This window comes from Syngnathus leptorhynchus, chromosome 1 (genome assembly GCF_054491065.1).
Source record: "Syngnathus leptorhynchus isolate UIUO chromosome 1, UIUO_Slep, whole genome shotgun sequence".
Taxonomy (NCBI): domain Eukaryota; kingdom Metazoa; phylum Chordata; class Actinopteri; order Syngnathiformes; family Syngnathidae; genus Syngnathus; species Syngnathus leptorhynchus.
Genome location: NC_141195.1, coordinates 5042906 through 5066346, shown reverse-complemented (window position 1 = coordinate 5066346; position 23441 = coordinate 5042906). Strand labels below are relative to the sequence as shown.

At 42.8% G+C, this 23441-nt stretch overlaps 2 protein-coding genes across 4 annotated transcripts; both read right to left on the bottom strand.

Annotated features, from left to right (window-relative positions):
* Positions 1-1126: 1126 nt before the first annotated feature.
* Positions 1127-5518, bottom strand: asb8 (ankyrin repeat and SOCS box containing 8). Its single transcript, XM_085926661.1, has 4 exons — positions 5369-5518; positions 4480-4646; positions 4286-4390; positions 1127-3607 (listed from the first exon to the last, which is right to left on the bottom strand). Exons 2-4 carry the CDS (start codon positions 4606-4608, stop codon positions 2972-2974), a joined length of 870 nt encoding a protein of 289 aa, XP_085782787.1. The 5' UTR covers positions 4609-4646; positions 5369-5518; the 3' UTR covers positions 1127-2971.
* Positions 5519-6797: 1279 nt separating this feature from the next.
* larp4aa (La ribonucleoprotein 4Aa) lies at positions 6798-22935 on the bottom strand. Of its 3 annotated transcripts, none has more exons than XM_085926404.1 (17): positions 22345-22935; positions 20216-20333; positions 19073-19228; positions 18444-18525; positions 18206-18342; positions 17999-18102; positions 17773-17883; positions 17217-17270; positions 16923-17132; positions 13427-13527; positions 13254-13295; positions 10892-11110; positions 10746-10800; positions 10504-10662; positions 9865-9992; positions 9573-9786; positions 6798-8755 (listed from the first exon to the last, which is right to left on the bottom strand). In XM_085926404.1, the coding sequence occupies exons 1-17, from the start codon at positions 22459-22461 to the stop codon at positions 8366-8368; spliced, it is 2397 nt and encodes a 798-aa protein (XP_085782530.1). In that variant the 5' UTR covers positions 22462-22935; the 3' UTR covers positions 6798-8365. The 3 variants fall into 3 exon arrangements, with proteins under 3 accessions (XP_085782530.1, XP_085782548.1, XP_085782540.1); XM_085926422.1 differs by lacking the exon at positions 22345-22935 and adding an exon at positions 21540-21749; XM_085926414.1 differs by lacking the exon at positions 13254-13295.
* Positions 22936-23441: the final 506 nt, after the last annotated feature.

Below are 23441 nucleotides of genomic sequence, written 5' to 3'. Positions count from 1 at the left end.
ACAGGTTTTCATTGAAAGATTCTCGAGGCACACCACCAACAAAACTTTAAAAATTATGTCACTAAAAGTTATGAACAGAAACGGTGACAAATGAAAGCCTTGGCGGAGTCCCCCCTCATCAATAACAAAGCCGACTCACTGCCGGAAATGCGGACCAAACTCTGATATCGGTGGTATAGGGACTGAACCATTCTTATCAGTAGGTTCGGTAACCCATACTCCCGAAGCACGCCCCACAGAACTCCCAGAAAGACACGGTCGAACACCAGGACAGCCCCACAACATCCAGAGCCTTTAGGAGCTCCGGGTGGATCTCATCCACCCGCAGGGCATTGCCACAGAAACGTTTTTAAACTACCTCTGTGACTTCAACCCCAGAGATCGAGACCCCAGAGAACCCCAACTCATAACTTCCCGAGTCAAGGTCAGCAGCACGCCATCTCCACTGTAAACAGTGTAAACAGCACTGCTTCCCCCTCCTGAGATGCCGGATAGTAGACCAGAATTTCCCCAAAGTCGTCTGGAAGTCATTTTCCATGGCCTCGCCGAACCCCTCTCACGCCCCTATTTTTGGCTCAGCGACTGCCGAAGCCACATTTCACTTGGCTATCCGGCCGGTACCTGCCGGCAGCCTACTGAGTCCCACAGGTCAAAAAGGAATGACATGACTCCTTCAGCTTGACAGCATCCCTTCAGCGGCTTTGTTGCCACCTTACGACAGCTTTAGTCGGCCGTTTCAACAATGGAGGCCAAGAACATGGTCCACTCAGACTCAATGTTGCCCAGTGTCAGCCCATCAGTTGACAGCTTCACTCCTCTCTTCACCCGAGTGTCCAAAACATGTGGCCGCAAATCCGATGGACAAAGTCAATCATCTGTGCCTTACCTGCCGCCAAGTGCAATACACCCTTATGTTTGAACATGGTGTTCATTATGGACAATCCATGTCGATCATAGAAGTCCAGTAATACAACACTGCTCGGGTTCTGATCAATCACACCTCTCCAAGTCTCACTGTTATTTTCTATGTGAGAATTGAAATCAGTTCTTTTTTACCTCACATACCAGCTCGGCTCTTTTCCAGCCAGGGAGGTGACATTCCACGTCCCCTAGAGCCAGCTTCTGTAGCCGGTCTTGAGTGGACCAGCCGATCCCTTTGGCCCCTCCCACAGGTGGTGAACCCATGGGAAGAGGGACTCATGTTGCCTTTGCCCAGCCATCAGACACTCGCCTTCGAACCCTTGCTTCCAGGACCTCTGATGTATTTTATTCAAATTACTTCCTGATGATGACTATTGATGTACACAAAAAATGAATTACATTCATTAAAGTTACTTCCCCCCCCCCCCCACACACACACACACACAAAAAAGATGCTTTTGTTGGCGTAAACAAAATGCACCTTTCACATGCTATAAACATCTGCAGCACCACAACACAAAACCATTCATTTTCAACTTAGGTACATAATACAAAGCATATTGTGTAAATCTTAAAAATATGAGTAACTTGAAGTTCATAAGAGTTATATTAGAGAGAGTTTAAAACACACACGCGCGCATACACAAACAGAGCCAACGGTTTGCTCCTTTATGGCAACTTTGTTTTACGTTGAATTGCACACAGAACAGCAGACAAGGTGTCATGTTATCAGGTGAGACTTAGGTGACCAATCTAATTCACAAACCTCAAAATAAACACATAGAACTGTTCCCATCATTTGTTACCTCAGTAGTGTAAAAGACAGTGATGATCCCTGGAACAACATCAAATAAAATCTCTCATCCTTGTTCCGTGCATTAAAGACCACCGTGACAGACTAAGTGCTTGGAATTTTAGAGGTGCCTCCATGAATTATATAACATGAAATGTAAATGGTGCAGCGATACACCCGTGTGACATTCTCAAACACATTTCACTGTGACTTCTGGTGACATTTTATCAAAAGCTAAGTACTTGACATGTCAAATACCAGTGTCATGCCCCTTTTCCACTCTAACTACCTTATCATATTGTTAGTAACTGTTCTGTCAGTGTTCCAAGCATAGCAAGTCAATAACGTATCAGTACATATTGAAACTTGTCAAGAGTTAAAGACAAAAGAATCTCTTTACTGTTGTTAAGCCCGTAGCTCACTGAGCTGCAAGTATTTGCGCATGTAGTAGATTTTGTGTTTTTGTAAGGAATCCTAAAAGGTCGCAAAAAGTTGCAAACACTTTTTCTTGTTGCAAAGATCAAATTTTCTTTGCAACAAAAACAAAAAACTGTTGACGACCCTCAAAACTGTTGACGAATGTCTGGCGAACGTCTGAGAGACGGTTTGCGACTTTGAACAAACCCTGATTGGGGAATCAACATTCGTGCATAAATCTTTGCCAACCTTTGCAGTTCAGTGAGATATGGGATTTAGCAACAGAGATGAATTTGCTATCCTGTGATATGATATCCTATGATATCCTATCCTATGATACATTGAGGCATGAAGGCGTATTTGGGCCACATTAGGAAAAAAAACGGTATACTTCTCAACAATATGACAGACTTACGAGTTTACTGGTGTTTTTGGTGGGATATTTAATTTAATTCTACAATTTTGATGAGTGTGATTTTGGCCCGCTTTTTGTGGCCTTCTGATACATAGGTGTTCAAGATCCAAATTCAAGGACTCTCTCGTTGTCCATGTACTTTTGTTCTACAATACCATATGTAATCGTAAGTGCCAAAAACAACTAATTACTTGTAGTAAAGTACTTGAATGCCTGTCAATGTAAATTTTTTTTCTTCCAATATACTGATTAGAGCTGAATGAGTCACTTTTGTAAGTATGTCTTGTTTAGACTGAGGCGGTCAGTGCAGCGGAGTTTTCAACTAGATCCCCTCGATCCAGTACTGCGGAGTGGAAAGGGGGCATGAGAAGCTGTTATGTTTGTTTGAGGTAAGGAGAAAGACTACGCCACAACCCAACGCTGTCTTAGTCTCTGAGGAGGAGATACTCCTTGATGGTCTCTGGTAGAGGAAGCTCTTTGACTGCTGTGGGCAGGAACCGCATGCCAAGACTATGCCTCACGGCGCAGCGTGCCAGAGAGCGCAGTGTGGGCGCCTGGGCTACCATGCCGGAGAGCCTGGCAAGCAGCTGTGGATCCTTACTAAGCTCTTTGGGAAGCGTTCCGTCGGCCCGGCGGATTTTGAAGTGCCCGGCTGCCCGGCACAACAGTTCCAGGCACTCCTCCTCCTGCTCGGTGCCCAGGCCGCGTGCTAAGAGGGCCACCAGTCGGGATATGGGCGTCTGGCCCTTCAAGTTGGTCACATGCACCTGTGCGCCATAGTCCAAAAGCACTTTGACGCTTTCCAGGTTACCCTTCATGGCTGCCCAGCTCAGTGGCGTATCACTGTTGTAGTCGCGGGCATTGGGGCACGCCCCGCTGTCGAGCAGCGCGCGCACACACTCGGGGTTGTCTTTAAAGGCGGCCCAGTGGAGTGGAGTGTCCTTGTTGCCATCCAGAGCGTTGGGCTGGGCCCCATACTCCAGCAGCAGCTCCACACAGTTCTCGTCCTTCTCAGCTGCATAGTGGAGCGCTGTGCGGTTGTAGCCATCTAAAGCGTTCACCTGACAAGATGCAGAGATTACGCTAGGGCGGGACAGACAATGCAAAATCCAAATTCCAATGCAAGCCCAATGTGAAGTTTTTAGATCAAGGGACATAAATCATATGACCTTACAACCACAAACGACAAAATTAACTGGCCTTATCAAGTGCATATTAATTCATCCATGTTCTTTTTCCCACCAAGAGTGAATTACTTTTTAGCCTTAACAAAAGTCAAGTATGTCAAGTATCAGGTTCTCAAGGCACTTACATTTGTTGAGGAAAACGTTTTGCACTTATACTCCGGAGCGACTTATAGTCCGAAAATTACGGTATATATATTACAGGGATGAGAACGCCAAATGTGATAAAACACTGAAAAGTAGCCGGGGGTCTGGGGGGCCGACCGGGGGGGCTAATGTAAAAGTAAAAAAAAGTACCTTTGGGTTTTTTTGTTTTTATGTGCTCCTTAATGTTCCTAGCTTCATATATACAGATATCCAAAACGATTTTCGTCCACATTTGTAAAAGGCCTTTTTGTGATCTGCTGATAACTCATATCGTGTTCTCGTCATCTCTTTTTCACTGCCGCAATGCATATCCCAACTGTGCCACAAGAATTCTCAATCACTTCAGAGGACCTTTAGTTGCTTGCATGAAAACAAGTCTCTGGAGCGCCTGCCCACTCATACACATACCTCTGCGCCCTTCTCCAACAGCAGCTCCACACAGTCAGCATCAGCAACCATGCAGGCGCAGTGCAGGGGCTTCAGTGTGCCATGCATGCGGTTCACATCGGCACCCTTTGTGTGACATATTAACAACATCCATCAACACAAAAAATGGCCAAGCATATTCTCGCTACATAGTCAGACAAGACAAGACAGGTCACCTTGCGAATGAGATCCTCCACGTTGTCATGCGGGAAGGAACGGATGGCAGCGATGGTGCGGATGAGCCGCTCGGACAGGGAGTATTTACTTTGAATGCTTTGCATGATGTACCACATAGTAGAACTCATGTGTTCCTGACGACCATGGCACCCATACAGGGGTGACACTGTGGCACATCCACACACAGGGTTAAGTGTAAGGAGGGAAACACAGCCAGCAGTCCACTGACATCAGCAACTCTTGCATGACCTGCTCAGGGTGCATCGAAGGAAGGAGTGGGGAAAACATTTGTGCTGAAGGGCCACGTTTGATATTAAATCAGGCAAATGGGCCAGGTCATTATTACATTTTATTTTAAATATCTTTGTAAAATCATCCATTGAAATTTTATGTATTGTTATACTTCTAATTACAGTTACTCATTGAACTTTAGGAAATATTGACAGAAACAGGTGACACGCAATATTATATTACATGTTACATTGACATAGTTTAACAATAAGCATACATTACACATTATACTTCAATGTGGCTACTGAATGTAAATGCAAGATCCGCCACGTTACATTACTCACGGTCATACGCCAAATGAAAATATATTGTTAAAAAAGGATGCACATGTTATACCGTGGGAATACGTTTGATAACCACAAACTACCACTAGAACAAGCTGACGACCTCATTTCGAAATTTTACTTTGGCTATTTTTGCACCACTGTCTTCAGTACGGCAACAGATAGCAAGCTCGCTAGCTAGCTAGCTAATGCCGTGAGCATTGAAAACCAAACACTGGAGGCACATAATACACAAACGACAACAATTTACAGTTCTTAGCGATGGACCTTCCTTTGGCCCTCTAGAAAAGGACGGTTAAACGAGAATACCTACCGTTAGTGATCAGCAAACTGACGCGTTTGACAAGCTGCCTATTTGGAGGGACCGTTTATTTGCTACTCGGTTTGACAGACAAAAATAAGACGTCATCGTCACGCGTGACCACGCCCCAGGTTCCTCGACCGCTGCACCAGCGCAAACCGCACTGTGTGCGCGCGCGCGCGTGTGCGCGTTCGTGTACGTGCGTGCGTGCTATCGCTAAACTCTCTATGAAATATTTTTTTCTGTAAATAGATCTACACTGATTGAAGGTAACTTAACGTATTTATTTCCTTTATAATTTATTTTAAAACAAATTCAGCAACTGATTCCAAAATGCTTCAATCTTTTTCAAAGAAAACACCAGCATAGATATGGGAACAAGCAAGTTCTCTTAAATGGAAACTCCAGCGACCGGAAAATGTATACCGAATGGGTGCCACCTATTGGTCAATATGCAAAAACTCTCAAATTCATGCCACTAAAGGAATCTGTGGTCATTTAAGGGAATGAGATTTAGTATGACAAATTGACATTGAAATGCATCTTGTTTCCTGACTTGCTTAGTCACCTTTTGTTGTCCCCTATTATGTCTGTGATCAATTGCCATAAAAATGTATATGCACATTCCTACTCTTGTTCACTTCAACCTGTGAAAATGTGAAAGCGTTCTGCACAATATTCAAGATTTACGTATGCAAAATCAAATGTTCTTTTGAGCAAAACCCACCATCACCTCCGCAAAATCAAAAACTATTGTGTTGATTTTTATAGATTTAAGTGGCAAATAGGAATGTGCATGGGAATTCTGGTAGTTTTCAGATGTTTAGCGACGCTAAAGTTGTCACAGCTCCATAATCAAGACAGGTAAACAGTCACTGCAGATGGTTCCCGCTCACTCCGACACGCCTTGTCAAGGCAGGATTATTTTTTGACGGCTAAACAGATTAGCAGAACAATTTCAGTTTTTTACCAGGTAGAGATGAAGCTCTGTTGCGGGGTCAATCAAGAGTTCAGGATTTCACGACACTGTGCTGGGATTTATAGGAAATGTACATTGCTCAAAAAACTTAAAGGAACCGTTTTTTTATCAGGAAAAAATTACAGTAATCGATGTACATTTTAAATTTTTTGTATGTAAAAATATACAAAACAAAAAAGAAAAAGCATCCTAACAAGTACCAGTGTACCAAATTTCATACATCAAGACCAATTTGCACATTACAGACCGGATTAAGATATTACTGCTTAATTCCCACTTCACGAAGTTATCAGAATGCAGGCACATAGAATACTATTACTGTTCAGAAAATATTTGCCTAGAAATCTCCAAAATTCAATAAGCACAAGAGGCCTCTCACTCTCACACAAAAATAAAGTAAAATGTATGTGCCATGGCGTATGATGCACGCAGGAGCAGAGAAAAGAATGTGACACAGGAAAAGCCAAATCAAAATAATTTATTTTTTTGTGACAATTCTTACAGTTCTAGGATTGTGTCTCAAACACTTGTTTGATCAATTATCTATATTTCCTTTGACAATCCCAACCCAAAATCAATAAAATAAGCCAAGCCAAACATAAAAGGACGGGGTGGTGGTCATTTCTGCCTGTCAAGCGAAAGCTTGCAAAAAATCATTTCACATTTTCCACGAGCGGATGTATTTGGACATTAGTGCATTTCTTGTTAATTTATGTCATTGGTAAAACCCAAATGGCAGCTCCAGTGATTGCTTATTCATTTCCTGCACCTCCACACCCAAAACATCAAATATCTCTTTGCTGGCATGTTGAATGGTTCATGCAACGCAGAATGACTCCAGTTGGTTTTGTTAATGCGATTTCACACAACTTTGGGAAAACCAGCCTACCAATATTGGGAGAAAAGCCTCACGCAGCAAATAATAAATATGTAAAAAGCAATACATACAGTGAGCTCAAACCTCAACATTCTAAAGTAACCATTTTTTCCCTCCTCAAAAAAGGCAGACTCACTCTAAAAAGCACAATCGGGTTTTCCCCTGCTGTCAAACTTCCAAACTTACTATTGAAATTTCCCACACATCTAGTGAAGGGTTTTAAGAGCTAACAGCGCAACCAACTATACCACTATGGTCGGCAAAAATCAACATTTCTTTATTTTTTTTAGCCAATATATCCGTCAAACCCCAACAAAGACATTCGTCGGACTGTATGCCTGTGCGCCGCCATCTCAGGGCAGCTTGAAAATGACAATTATTTTACATCCAAAAGTAGTTGAGTGCCCAGCTAACAGAAGGCTGCGGACTCTGACGCCGTGGCGCTACTTCAGCACGATTCAGACATTCCGCGACCGCCAATGGTCTTGTATCATCCCTGCTAAACAAAAATGTAAACTGAGATCCTGCTTGATTATCCAAAACATGAAGATAGAAAGCATCGCAGAAACTGAGGAACACGTCAGGCAAAACCTAAAATCATTATCTTCTTATATATGCCCGCCGCAACTCCGAAGCTAATCGTGAATTGGGATCCGACAAGCTTCCAGTCAGATTCTTTGTCTCTCCTAAAACACATCAATCATTTTCTTTGAACAATCAATACAGAAGCAGTCAACCCTTTCAGTCAAACTTGCAAATCAAAGCACAGCTCAATGTGTGTTAGTGATATCTGTATATGTACATGACATATGCATGTTTTCCTCTTTAGTGCATATTGTTCTTGAAATCAAAAGGTGGTAGAGGGCCACGTACAGGGCGCCAGCATCCTACCTCTCCCAAGGCGAGCACAAATGAGAGCACCTCCATGCAAAGTCAATTCTTTTGAGCACGTCATAAAAAGCCTTTTTAAATCATTCGTTTCAGGTCACCAGCTGTCATTTTGCCCAAAAGTCTTGGATGTGCTGCCGTGTGGAAAAAATCCAGGGAAAGGTAGCTACCATAACGTTGTTGCTTTTATGTTAATCATTTTATATAATTAGACATATATGCATGTAGATTTTCATACATCTTTTTCATAGAGTTTTCTTTTCTTTTACTTTGGCGATACTGGTGGGATATTCTGCTCTTTACCCGCGTGCCTGTATGTACCCTGCGGAGAGTGGCGTCGGGCAAGAGTCGGTCGCCTCTGCTCTCGGAACTTGAGGCCAGGGCCGTTGCCCCGGGGCACGTTGCTGCGGTAGTGACCTTTGGAGTCCCACTCGCGTGCGGGCCGCCCGTCTTTGCACTCGCGGGCCGCCTCTCGGTCATGGCCTCGCTCTGGCTTGTCCCCAGGAGTGCCGCTGGAGCCGGGTTCCTCCGACTTGTTCACGCGCAACTCGCGCAAAGGTTGCCCCGCTGCCAAGCCGCAGGGGGCCGGGGCGGTGGGTGGGAGATCTTTGGGAGGCCGTTGGCACACCTCAGCATAGCTGAGCTTGCGGGGCTCCTAAAGAAGGGGGAGGGAACATGACATTGGTCAACATGACATTGGTCAACAGCTGTGTGTGCGCGTGTGCCTCAACTTATTTTTTAACAATTTCAAAAACGTCTTTGTTTTTTAGTAGAACATCAGGTTTTTGAGATGTTTTCATTTTTTTGTTTGACCGATAAAATATGGATTTTACCTTGCCTTGCAATTTATAGCTATAACGTTTCAGAGAAAAGAAATCCACCTCAATAAATCTAAAATCATATGGTATATATCAATAAATATCATCGAATATCCATCCATCTATTCCACGCATCCATCCATCTTCTACCGCTTATCTGGAGTTAAGTCACGGGACAGCTTCAGCAGGGAAGCCCAAACTTTCTCCCTGGCGAATTCTTCCAGCTCTTCTGGAGGGATAAGGAATTCCCAACCAGGCCAGCCGGGAGACATAAGTCTCTCAAGTCGGGAGGGATGCATATCGTTAGGAATTTAGTGATGTCAATACCGATACTCCTTATCGATGCCAATATTTATCAATACTCATCGCTGATTTATGTAAATTGATTGAAAAAATGGGAGTTGAGGTTCTTTCTGACAGAGGATTCTGTCAGAAGTTCCCAGCATATATGTGTGTGTGTGTGTGTGTGTGTGTGTGTGTGTGTGTGTGTGTGTGTGTGTGTGTGTGTGTGTGTGTGTGTGTGTATAATCAAGGTTAATGCCACATTGGCCTTAAATTTGCAGACAAATGATGATTACGTCATGATCTCTAATACTAAAAAGGTCCATTTGTTGCTGTAACTACTGACAGTAAAAGTCGGCAGCTCCTCCCCACCTGTGCAGGTGCAGGAACAGCAGCAGGAAGAGGTGGTGGCGTGGCAGGCATCAGTGGGGTGGAGGCCAAGGCAGCAGGCGATGCGGGAGGCCTCCAGCTGTGCACAGCTTGCGTGGAGGAGGCGGGGATGACGGCGGTTTCAGTAGGCACGCTAGCAATCGCTTTGGAAACCACCGCCGCTGCCGCTGGCTGGTCCAGTTTCTTCTCCCGACTCCTGGTGTTATGGCCAAATCAAAACGTCTCACACCTCTAGCAATGTTAAGTGTGGACTTACTCTATCACAGTTACTTACCTCGGGGCCAGTGGTGCATGTGGTTGTGTGACAGACTTTGCAGCAGTCTGGCTCGGACTTGAGCATGTCAAACCATCTTCAGTGACTGCACTTGCACTTGTACTGCTTTCTTTATTTTCCGTTTCCATCTTTGAATGACAAAATATGCATGTTACCATCTAGCTATGTGAAGTGGTACCTTGAAATTTGAATGCCACAAAGATTATACAGTTTGTAGGTGAATAAAATGTTCCTGGGGCTTTTGAACACTACGTGACATCACAATAAAAAGTATTCAGCACAGCCAACACAATTCCTGTTCCTTTTGCCTATTTCCTTTGAAACAATATTTAGGTTTGGCAATGTGCGAAATTGTTGGTAGGTTAGACGGCTGTCCATTAATGTCGAAAAATGCTTTCATTGCCTTAAGGTGTCAAACTCAAGACCCGGGGGCCAGATACGGCCCGCCACATCATTTTATGTGTGCCCGTGTTTTTTTAAAGATGTCCAATAAATACTGTTCCAACATTAACTGCTTTTCTCATTTCAAAACAATCATGTAAATAATTGTGATTTCAATATTGGAGAATAATCGCGATTCTGATTTTTACCCATAATTGAGCAGCACTAGTACAACTGTCAACGGACTTTTGTTCTTACCTTGTCCCTGTACAAACCACGAACAACATCTGACATCCGGTTCTCAAGCACGGGCTCTCCTTGTGTACTGATCACACAGCCAGGAAGAGGGGGGAAATTGGTTGCAGCCAAGTCAAATTTGGGAGGAGAAACCTTAACCTCGGCCAGAGGTACAGGCCGCTGCAGTACAAGGATATGCAGACAACTGGTTATCTTCAGAACAATGGCATTCACATGAGTGTCCACTATTAAAGTGAGCGTACCATAATCCGTTCGTCTTCTCGCCTTCTACGTGTCCCTCTGTAAGTTGCGCTCCGTCTGAAACGCAAACACTCAGTCAAGGGTTTTGGCTGAATTCAGCACCCATGAAAAACAGACACTGAACAATACAAAAAGAAGAGATAGTTACCGTCCACGTCCAGCCATGCTATTGTCATCGTTGGGGTCCAAGGAGGAAGATGAGGAAGACAGATGTGAGAACATGGAGCTTAGGTCAGAAGCTGCCTGTGCCGGGTTGGAGGAGACATGTGGCTGTGGACTGCGCAGTCCTGTCAGACTCTCCAGGGGGACAGGTGTGATGGACGTTGAGGTCACCTCATTTGTCCTCACCAGGGGCTTCACGTGGTTTCTGGGGGAGAGGAGCACCGTCGTACACATGGCATGTATTGCAAACCTAGTCAGTTGCTACCCAGGGTTTTCTGTTTTTACCAACTTTACACAAAATAATTTTGATGCAAACAAAATGGGGGATGGAATCACATGGTATCTACAGGCTTAAGGCAAATCCAAGACTTTGCAAGAAGTGTAATGCCACAATATTTCATTACTTCGATGTAAAATCAGCATCTTTTTTCAGTGACTGAAGCAAGTGAGTTATATATTATAATCCAAGTTTTATTTACACTCAACCATGCCCCAAAAATCACTCTTCACTTTGTTGCAGGCATCAATTCGTACAGCTCAACAATTGACACTGGAGCAATGTTGCAAAATTGTTGCTTGCATTAAAGGGTTGTAAACCTTTTCCAAACCTTGAATGAATAGTGGATGCATATCGCAACCCTAGTCAACTGCAGTTTGTTGCAGTATAGCTTCTATTTTATGCGCCTTATAATCCGGTGCGCCTTATCGACGGACAAAGTTTTAAAATGGGCCGTTCATTGAAGGTGCGTGCGCCTCATAATCCGGTGCGCCTTTTGGTCCGGAAAATACAGTATGAACGTTCCATCAAAGAGTACGTCACATAACACACTTGATGACAAAGAAAAACAGCAGCAGCATGGGGTGATCTCTGCAGTCTGCGACCCTCAGATCTCATAATCTTCATGCTCATTGGGATAGAGAGAGTTAAGTGCCTGACTTTGTCAAGGAAGAGAGAATGAGAGAGTGAGAGAGTGAGAGAGAGAATGAGAGAGACAAAGCCAGTTACTTCGCACCTCCATGTCCCTCTATGCGTCATGATTTCATCACTGGGTCGAACTGGAAGAGACCTAACCCTAACCCTCGACTAGTGTTGTCAAAAGAACCGGTACTTTCGGTCTCAACTCGCTACCAACACAAAACAATATGTCGATACCTGCTTTTTGTGACTACCGAATATCTAACTTTTCACTCGGCAAGCTGTGTCAATTCTTTCCGGAACTGAAGGGGCCAGTATACGCATGCGAGCAGTACATAGCAGCACGGAGCAGCACTCAGCGGCGCTGAAGACGCGGCCGTCCGTTTTTTGCTATGAATTGTTTCAAAGGCAGTGACAGCTGATACAGGAGAGTGACCAGCCACTCCCCACCTTGCGTTGCATTATTGTTAATGTTATTTTTACTATGTTTACAACATCTTGCAGCAGTTTCATCAAACGTTGTGGAGCTTGTGCCAGCAGTAATTGCACGTGGACAATTGCATCGACTTCCGTCTATGCAAGGAAAGGGGAAAGTGACATATGCTATGAAGCATCTGAGCATATTTGTAGTTCTTTTTGTGTGGCAGGGTTTCCGCCACCCGCCTCATAGTTTTTTTCATGCCAGCAAAAGCAATACAGATGCCGTCAGACCATGACAGTGGTACGATTCATCAAATTGTATGTCGATGTTTCATCAGAAAATATGCTAACATTTATTTTCGACTACATGATCTGAATGTGTTTTTGTTTGTTTGCTATTTTAAAGTGTGGGATCTGGAGGATAAGAGGCAATAAGCTTAGAGGCACTAGTAAATTATATGGAGGGAAAAACCCACAGAGGTACAGGTGTATTTTCAAGTTACACTATTAAATACACCACCATCATCTTGGTCAGTTACATAAATTTTGTTGGTTCTGAAAATCACTTTTAGTGTTGCTCTATTTTCACTTTGTAACATAAAACCGTGCAATGCTTTCAGTGTATGCAAATGATTTTTTTGGGCAGATCGGTGATATGCTAATAGCAATAAGCATAGTTATGAAATGCCTATGTTGTTACATTTCAAGGTATGACTATGTTGTGTGCTGTTAGGGTGATCTGCAAATGTTAATGCATATTGCAGAAACATCATCAACAAAGCCGCTGGAAAAAAACATGAGCCAATGGATGGTTAATAATTAGGGAGGATGAAAAGGAAATGTAATGGAGCAACAACTGTAAACGCTAACCGCCAAAACTATATTTTATCACATGACTTTTAACTGATTGTGTACCATTCGCTGATACACAACACCTCCACATACAAAAAGGAGTTGAATGAGAAGATGGGGGGTTGCAATGAAGCTGATTGTAAAATGTTAATATTGGTACCTGAAGGCATTTATAACATTCTTTCTTGAATAGAGGGGGACACTGTGGGGATAGCAAGAAGACAGGGAGTGAGGAACAATTCCCTGCTAGGGTCAATGTATCTCATTATCATTGCACTTGATGAACATTCACAACGATAACATTGAGCCAGGTAAAACGGAAGTATTACTTACCGATTTCTGTTGAAAGGGCGAGTGATTGTAACAGAACCAGATCCGGTTTTGTAGTGCCCAGAGCCATATCCATTCACAAAGCTACTGTTGGGAAAAGGTGCCTGGAGAGATGAGGTATTTTAAAAAAAATAAATGTTTGCACAACTTCCCAAGTAACAAATGTGCAACCGTAAAACAATGTGGAGCGATCACGCGTCAGACTCTACTGGAATGAATATTCATATTGTTGCAGGAGAGTGTTTTACATATACCGTAATTTTCGGACTATAAATCGCTCCGGAGTATAAATCGCACCAGCCATAAAATGCACAATAAAGTGAAAAAAAAAAAACATATATAAGTTGCACCGGAGTATAAGTTGCACTTTTGGGGCAAATTTATTTGTCAAAATCCAACACCAAAAACAGACATGAACCAGTAACAACAGACAAAACGATACGGTATGCTAACGTGACATATAAACAAACGAGGACCTGAGAACGGGCCTGACGTAACATTCAAAGTTATTCAAGTACCGTGTTTTCCGGACTATAAGGCGCACCTAAAACCCTAAAATTTTCTCAAAAGCCGACAGTGCGCCTTATAGTCCGGTGCGCCTTATATATGGATCAATTTATGCATTTGTTGAACCATACTGGTTGTACACAGTGCTCTGCCAAAAATGTCAGTACGTTTTAGTACAACTAGTGAATTACAAGGTCGCATCGCTTACCGCCATTACGGCAACCGTGGTCAGGGGGCTGTACTGAAGCATGGGGAATGTGAGTGTGTAGCCAGGGTTACATGATTATTAATCAAATGCAACAGTCCAGAATGTAGCAGTTTCTCACTAGTTGCAGTTCCAGTTCAGCTATTTGGCATGAATAGATCTGGTGTTGGATATAGAGCGGGTCGTCAACGGAGGCTTGAGTGGCTAGCCATTAACCCCGCTTTTGTTTACGTTCGCTCAGCCGCTTATGGCGTCTGCTTCACCCAAAAACTATCCATGGAGTTCCTGCAGGTCGCGCTCATCTGCGATGTTGCAACTCAGGTCCTCAATATTTATATCGTTTTATTTACAGTTTCACTCTAATTCATTTGACGATAATTTGAAGAAGTCATTAAATGCCCCTGACTCCGATCTCTGCATGCTGTTTGTCTACGTTGAACACACGCGCGAGGGGTAACTCGGGGAGAACAGTATGTGAAAGTTGCTCCATTTCACCAACTTCTTTTTATCTTATAAACTATCTTATTTATATTTGTTTAGTAAATGTTCAAAAAAAACTGCTGATGGGCTATATGAGGTTTATCAGAGGGGAATGGTGTCCAACAGGCAATTATTCACAATTTACATGTTAGCACAAATTGCAGTAAGGAAATCTAGTGCTCTGATTTACACCGCATGATCTCATGGATCTTTAACCCTCAGATCTCATAATCTCATGGGTCATTGGGTGGGAGTGAAGAGTCTGACTTTGGAAAAAAAGGGGGAAAGGGAATTGGGTAGGTAACTAGAGAAATAGAAAGCAGAATAAGGACCATAGCCAGTTTCTTCACACCACATTCCCTCCATGTGTCATGATTTCATCACTGGGCCTGGCATAAGTCACGACAATAAGTCCATTGATGACAAAGCACTAGGGATGGGAATCTGTGCCACGAGGCCCATTCATATTTAGATATACGGATTGACATCAATCTCAGGACAGATCAGTATCCGATTGCTCAATACAATTTGATCCAAACAATGATTTAACATTTGTCAGGCAGACACTTTTAGAGGCAGTTGCTCAAACCCAAAAAGGGCCCCAATCTATGCAAATCTTCATAAAATATATATAAAAATAAAAGACAGTGGCCTAGAATGTGTACATTTGTGATTTCAGTTACTTTGTCTTATTAATTTCTGCCGTGTACATGTTTGAGCTTATAAACATCACTGACAGCTGCGTTTGTTTAAAATGCTCTATAATTACCGTATTTTTCGGACTATAAGTCGCGGTTTTTTTCTCTTCCATTGTTTGGGTGGGTGGGGCGACTTAAACTCAGTCGCAACTTATGGGTGGGGGGGGGGACTTATACTCAGTGGCGAGTTGTATGTGAAATTATTCACAAATTTTAGCCTGTTGTTGCTCGTTCATGTCTGTTCTTGGTTAGATTTTGTCGAATAAATTCCCCCCAAAATGCGACTTATACTCCAGTGCAACTTACATGTTTTTTTTTTATCACTTTGTGCATTTTATGGCTAATGCGACGTATATTCCTGAGCGACTTTTAGTCAGAAAAATACAGTAAAATTGAGTTGTGTGTGCGTGATATATCCCCTGGCAAAATTATAAAATCACAGCTCCTGGAAAATGATTATTTGGATGTTCATTTTAGGCGGAAAAAGGAAAATCACATTTGTTTCACAATACATTTTTTATTCACAATTCCACCCTGCTGGCTTAAACATTAAGAAAATAGCTGCAGTCAGTCACATTTTTTAGAACGAGTAGAAGGTCAAATATACGGAATTGCTCAATTCTATGAAAAAAAAATGCAATCATTCAATCAGAAACAGAACGATACACCCACTACACCGGTGGTGCTTTGTTGCACCGCCTTTGGCTTTTATAGTAATTTTTTTTTCCTCTCGCTCACGCTCTCTTTATCTCACATATTTCTCTCGACCTACCTACTGACCGACCTCGACCTATCTTTGTTTTGTTTCTGTTTAGATGTTAAGAGTGGCTTTCCTTTGTCTTTTCTGCATGTAAATAGTACTTGTGGGTTTCTCATTCATAGAGGTCATTACTCTCTCTGGTCATTGAATCAATCGCAACTGGAGTGCTCTGTTAAACTTTAGAAGACATGTAAATCCTATTTCCTTTAGACTTCGTTCACAGGCATGGACTCCAGTCTCTGCCTCTTTGTACCTCATTTGTTTTGATGTGAATTTCTATTTCCAAAACACATTGCTTGAAAATGTTCACCCTGATGGTTTGACGTCTTTCTTTATCTACGCTTGGCCTTCACAACCTTCCCATATTGTTTGTACTTGGTCCAGATTTTAGACGGTGCTGACTGAAAACCACCAGTACCTTTTGCAACATTCCGGTGATGCTTTTTTTCCCCCCCAACATTTTTTAAGTTTCATAATGCTCACCTTTTGTTTTATTTCAATCCACATAGAATAACACCTCCACATGGTGCGCACATTAATATTTAACTGGTGAATAAACAGATTGAATGTGATGCAGATGTTTGTTTCAGAGCTAAAAAAAATTAAGCAACTTTATTAATTTTTCCTTGGAATTGAGCATTGAGTGTTTTCCTCTACTAGTTTTTAAAAAAGTATGTGACTGACTGATAACCTTTTAGTTGTTAAAGCCAAATGGGTGGCAAGAATTGTTTCGTGGAACATCTATGATTTTCCCCTTTCCTTCAAAACTGAACAGTCATTCATTCTCCAGTAGCAGGGATTTCATTATTTTTGCCAGGTTTTTTTTTTGGTTCATGCAGCGTGTCTCACCAAAGGAGTTTCAAAGTATGGTGCAGGTGAATGGGCCCAGGTGGGGGGCACGATGCCGTAGACGGGGTACTGCTGCTGGGGGTAGACATGCTGCATGTAGAGGGGGGAGCTGTACTGGGAGTGACTCTGAGTCTGCTGGGAGTAAAGGCTGCTGTCCATGCTACGGTAGCCATTCTTTGCAAAGAACGTGTTGATGGCTTTTATCCTGGCCTGTCAACATGCAATGGAGAAAGGAAAAAAAACAAAACAATAAAACTAGACCTTATTGTGACGACAAAAACAGCCTTTACTCACCATTATGGGTTTTCCCTGAAATGTTTTTACTTCCTCTCGCAGGTACTCGTATGCCTGTAAATAGAGCAACATTGAAATAAATTGCTTATTGATGTACAATTACAATCTACTGTTCAGCCAAAGTAAAACATTTTGTTGTGCAATATTACCCCCTGTAGTTTATATTGTTACATTGAAGTGCGAGGTATTGGGTTAGCTCTGTTGTGCACTGCGTATTCACTCACGAAAGTATGACTTTAAGACTGACTTTAGACGCCCAACATTTACAGAGGAGCCTTAGCTAAATGTAGTAGTAGCATGTTTACAAGTGATGGGCGGCTAATACGCTTATTTTAAGGGCCGCTAATACCCTTATTTTAATTGAATTATTAGGGTTTAGACATTTTATTGTTTCCCATACGAAACATTTTGTGGCTAATTGGAGTAAAAATATGAGAAAATTGCCATAAACATAATTTTAGGGAAAAATACAAAATTGGGATATGAACTTTGTTTGTATTACACAGCACTTTAAAACAAAAACAAAAAAAACAAAGAGGAAAAAAAATATATCCACCTGCTGAGCATCAGTGTCGGACTGGAATGTTATGTACCAGTTGTTGTTGTGTGCAAACTCAACGCTTATCACCTTTGGACAGTTGCTGTTGTTAAACAGCGACTCCACTTCCTTTAGAAAAAAAAATAAAAAAATAAGAAGAAAAAAAGAAATGAGAAAAATACAAGGTCCTGAATGGGTGTCTTCTCATGTTACAAATGCTTTTCTATTGTGAAGTGGCGTTTACCTCAACGGGTGTGGTCTCAGGGACCTCCCGCAGGATGATAATACACCGTTTGTGGTTGGGGCGCACTTTTTCCCCCTTCTCATCCACTTGTACCATGGGTGATGCTGAAGGGATATTTTCAACAACAACAACAACAACAACAACAACAAAAATCAAACGCTTCTATCCAAACATTTCAGCATAAATCAACTGTAACATGCCACCTACATCTCAACACATCCAAAATGAGCTCCATGTCACTGGTGAGAACCTTGATGCCATCCATGCTGGCAATGGTCCAAATAGGGACAAACTGGTCACTGTCCATTTGGGACATCAGGTACAGATCCTTTGAGAGGTTTTCTCTAAATGTTAAAAAAGCATGAACATTTTTAATATTTAGATTGCTCCTAACTTAATGAATACCATCTATTTTCCAAATTAAATCAGGGATTTCAACTCTTACCTTGAGAAATAAAACTCAAGCTCTTTTTTCAGAGACTCGCGTAGATTCTCTGTCGAGATAGGCTCGTCTTCTGTTTTGGCATCTGCAGTAGAGCAAAAAAATAAAATGGAGCAATTACAAATGAGGAGGGGTATAAAAGATGTGACGCATGTCATTTTGTAACATTGTTTCACGCCATGTATCATCAAACAGCTGGTTGGCCATAAGAAGTTAACTTGATAAGCCAGTCTGTCCTTCTGGTCAAACTTGAAATGCAACAATTGACTTTGGGGGGGGGGGGTGTTGATGTTCATGTGTGCTCATGTGTATAATGTGGCTCTTTGCGGTAACAGTAAAAAAAAATGTGGCTCTTAGTCTCTGACTGGTTGGCCACCCCTGGTTTAGAATTTCAAATATAATATTTAATATTGATTAGGGCCAGACCAATTGAATGGCCTGTTGATTCAATCGGCTGATTAAAGTTCTTTACAAAATAATCACCATCGGCCCAAATTTGGCCAAATGTGGCGCCCATGTCTTGAGTTTGACACCTGTGATCTAGATTGAGACTTTGTGTGTATGTGTGAGTGCGTGTGTGAGTGCGTGTGTGAGTGTGTGTGTGTGTGTGTGTGTGCTGCGGCGTGACAAACCTGAAGTCCCTGCAGTGGTGAGCTCGGCAGGGGAAAAGGCCAATTCCGGAGGGTCCATTCCATTGACTGTAATCTCAGCTGCTGTGCTGCTTTCATCCGGGTTTGGGAATCCCACAGTGTACGGCTTGCAACCAGCAGACGATGGTTCAGCGTAACCTGGGAAAGGTTACATTCAGTCATGCGACTAAACGAGGCCTCGTCTTCATCCATTGTCTTGACCATTTTAGTGAATCCCATTGTGGTCACCGAGTCTCTTGAGTGATTGTGGTACACCTCAAAGTGATCTAACATTAACTAAAGCTTTTAGATTTCATACAGAACCCAGCAAATATTCAAACTGTCACTTTCACACATCTTTATTTCTGAAGGGAAAATAAATGACATCGTGTCAGGCAGAAACTCTTTTTTTTTCCCCAAACTCCTTACCCGCATCCCCCTAAACTGAACCCACAAAGTATTCTTAGCGTTTATTATGCTCCCTCTGTCTGACTACCAGATAAATCTGTTCTTTGTCTTGGACCAGGCGAATGACCACACACTACAAGTTTGACTCCGACTAGATCCAGCCAGATCATCACGTGCCATCGCTCAAGAGCATCATCAGTGCAGGTGGGGAAGCGAGACATAATAAAAGGCAACTAGAACAGTTTATCGGTATGCATGGATTAAACGCGATCCGTGCCAGAGATGTAAGCTCTGCAGGACCAAAATTGCCTGTTGCGGTTTTTCCTGCATTCAAAAGTGTGGAGCAGTCACCACCAGCTAATTTTGTGGCGCCCCCAGCCAGAGAGAATGGTATCGCTCAGCGGCATGTAAAGTTCCAGCTATGTTGATTGAATGAATGAATGTCAATCTGATGGAGCTACATATTTTAACTGCAGTTGCAGCGTTGTGCCACTAGGAAAGCGCTACATCAACAACAGTGCACCAAAAAGACCTGAAGCAACTACCGAGGAAGGAAGCTCAAATTTGTCTTTTTTCCACTTCAAACAGGTAAGTATTGCCTCAACATGACCTCTAGTTATTAGCGTAACGATAGCATTTTGTTTTTAGTGCTTGCAGCATCACCTTCCATTTTACAAATAAGGAAAGGTGGGACATTGGAATTGAACAAAGATTGACAGATGGATGACTTCAACTCACCATCGCTGAGGTCCGGAGGGGGCCAGTGGGGGCTGTCGGTCACCGCCTCACCGGGGGTCACAGGCATCTCCTGCCACACCTTGGCATTTGGGTTTAAACTGGTGCCTTTCGATGTGACCTTTCGAGTAGAAAAAAATGTGCTTTAAGAGTGTGCGTGCGTGCGCACACGCGTATGAAGAGTTCAAATGCAAATAGGTTAATTTTTCATATCTTTCAAGTTGTTTTTTTCCTATTTGCCACGCACACTGCCCTGCACTTCTACAGATGACAGCATTTTTTTTTTTAAATCCCATGAAGTCAAAAAGATGTTAGATACTTGCCTCAAGGTCTCAAAAAAAAAAAAAAAAAGGTCACTGAAAACTATGCAATTAACAAGCTTTAATTACAGTGGTGCCCATTCATGGTTGGGCAACTCTGAACCCCTCCACTCCCAAAAAAAGTCAAATAGCAGCCTTTGAGATTAATAAATTGTGTTTTATCAAATTGCAATGTATATTGCAATTGCCGTCAATGGTTCATTTTGCCCTAGTTTTAAGAGAGACCCTCTCCTCCCTATTAAGCCACTTGGTTCTAGAACTGCCTGGCCCTCCATCGCCCCGGCCTAGCCTCTGTTACCAATCAAATGGAACAACACTGGGGTTGGAATCAGCTGAACTACATACAGTTTTTGCAGGGTTTTGCTTGATTCAGTTTGTGGTTTGGTCATTGTTTTCCAATATAGCCACAGATGTTTGCAAATGTCTTGTACAAAAGAAATCAATCTGCTTTCATGAAAGACTACTGTATGGAAATCATTCCATAAATTGGCGATTGTGCTTTTGTAAACCACCTCAGCAAGAGACGATGGATAAACATGGAATTTATGTAAACTTAATTCAGTTCAGTTCGTGAGTACAATACTTAGGTTGAAATGCTAAAATAAAATGCCATCGTGTCGGGTCTTACGTGATAGTTATATTTAACTGGCATTAGGATTGAGAGGGGGCCCTTGGAAAAGTTCCTGCCCTGTAATGGGTCCCCTCCTTTGCCAACCCTCAAACCATAGCGCTGGGAAAACTGGTGTTATAGCTATTTTTTGATCCAACATATTAACACATTATCTCTGCAGCGGATACTGTTGAAATAATAGAGGGATTATTCGAAGATATATTACCATACATAACAGGAACATTAGGAACATACGGTGCTAATATTATACAAACTGTTTACTTGGAAATACATGAGCATGCATTCTTTAGTGCACAAAACACCATAATCAGCTTCTGTTAATAATCACCCTTAATATGAACTGAATTACGAACAACGATAAACAGGGTTACTGTACTCGTTATCTTTCGACGTTGTCAGCCACCACCTACAATCATACGTCCCTGCCCCCCACACCCCTGGGAGGGGCAAACCACCCCGGCCTGACATGAACAGCTGGTCACAAGAAAACACTTCTCAGGACGCCATTTAGCGACATTATAGATGTCGTCGTCCCCAGATTCGCCTCTAAGTGATGACAATGCGTGCCTCTGTGTCACAGAGAGTCAAGTGGAGTCGAGTCAGCTGACTGAGCTGCGCAGGCCGGGTCCTCGCTACGCATGTCACAGTTGCTAGGTAGCCTAGCTTTAACCACGCTAGCGATTAAGCTAGCGGCAACGTTCGGGGCGAGCAAGCGTTTTAACGTCAACGTGATAAAAATCAAAGATTAGGGTATGCAGAGAGTCTGTGAAAGCTCATCTGACCACATTGGAATCCAAAACAAACCCTACTATTATATACGCACGGTGGCTTCACAATTTATAGGCTAATGATTAGTCAGCAAACGACTTAATGGACCTCCCGGTGGATAGCTAACATTTAGCAAGCTATTTGTCGAAACTTCTCTCAAAATTTACTGTTGAAAGTGTTAGTTGAGCGGACTGCTTGCGCACTGGAACCATTATCACGACCAGAGCAAGACAGTGTTCGAACAGTCACAAGTACTAGGGGTAAAAAAAAAAACAAGCGACCATTTTGTGACTTCAGAGTCTTTATCGGGTTAAATTTAGCTGTTAGCTAAAAATATGGCTCATCATGCAGAGGTCCCGGTGGGTCACCGTGTCGCAACGCGCTACTTGGTTTAACCATCAGGCCTTACTCACCATGCCGCCCGACCCTCCCTCGTTCCTCGGCGGAGCTTCGTCCTCCCCGCCGGTCGTCGGTCCGGGATCAGCCTCCTCCTGCAGCAACGGCGGCTCTCCGCTCTGGTCTGAACTCATCAGCCGTTCCTGACACACTTCCACCCCGTCGCGTTCTCCCAACCCCGCCGGCCTGCCTGGCGCTCGCCTCTCTGGCGGCCGCGTTCACGAGTCCGCCTGGTAGTCTGTCCCCAGTGCTCAACTGGATTGGCCAGCGACGCTCGGAAACTAGCTCACCTCGTAAGATAGCTAGCTAGCCGGCTAGCGGTTAAGCTCGGGACCTGGCGTTAAACGAATCAATGGAGCGGGCTAACGTCAGCTAGCTCAACGAGACAAACTTGTCGCCTGTATTGCGATACAAATAAAAGGAACAAACTGGAAGGTCCTGCAGCGTCCTCGGTCACTTTGTCACACAGCACGCCGCTCAACCGCGCATTGCAGACTGGGCGACCGGAGCGGACACTGGGGACACGCACCTTCCCTCGGCGCAGGGATACAGTCCGCCGACCTCCCGGCAACCACCGCGAGTTATTGGTGACCTCTGTGACAGCCGCTTCCGTTTCCGGTTTCACTTTTGTAATTTTACCCGCAACCGCTTTCCTTTTCAGTAAACGTCATTCATAAGTTAGGATAGGTTAGGGTGAATAATGTAACATGAAATATACACAGATATTCCATATTCCTCTTCAGTTACATCATCATAAACAAAAATTACACGATCACATAAATTTTACACATATATGTATATATACACACGTATATATATATATATATATATATATATATATATATATATATATATATATATATATATATATATATATATATATATATATATATATATACTAATATATATTAGTTATATATATTATATATATATATAGGGGGTCGCCACAGCAAACCATCTGTTTCCATCTCACCCTATCCTTTGAATTCTCTTCTCTCACCCCAACTAACTTCATGTCCTTTATCACTCCATCCATAAATCTCCTCTTTGGTCTTCCTCTTGACCTCCTGCCTGGTGGTTCCATCCTCAGCATCCTTCTACCAATATATTCACT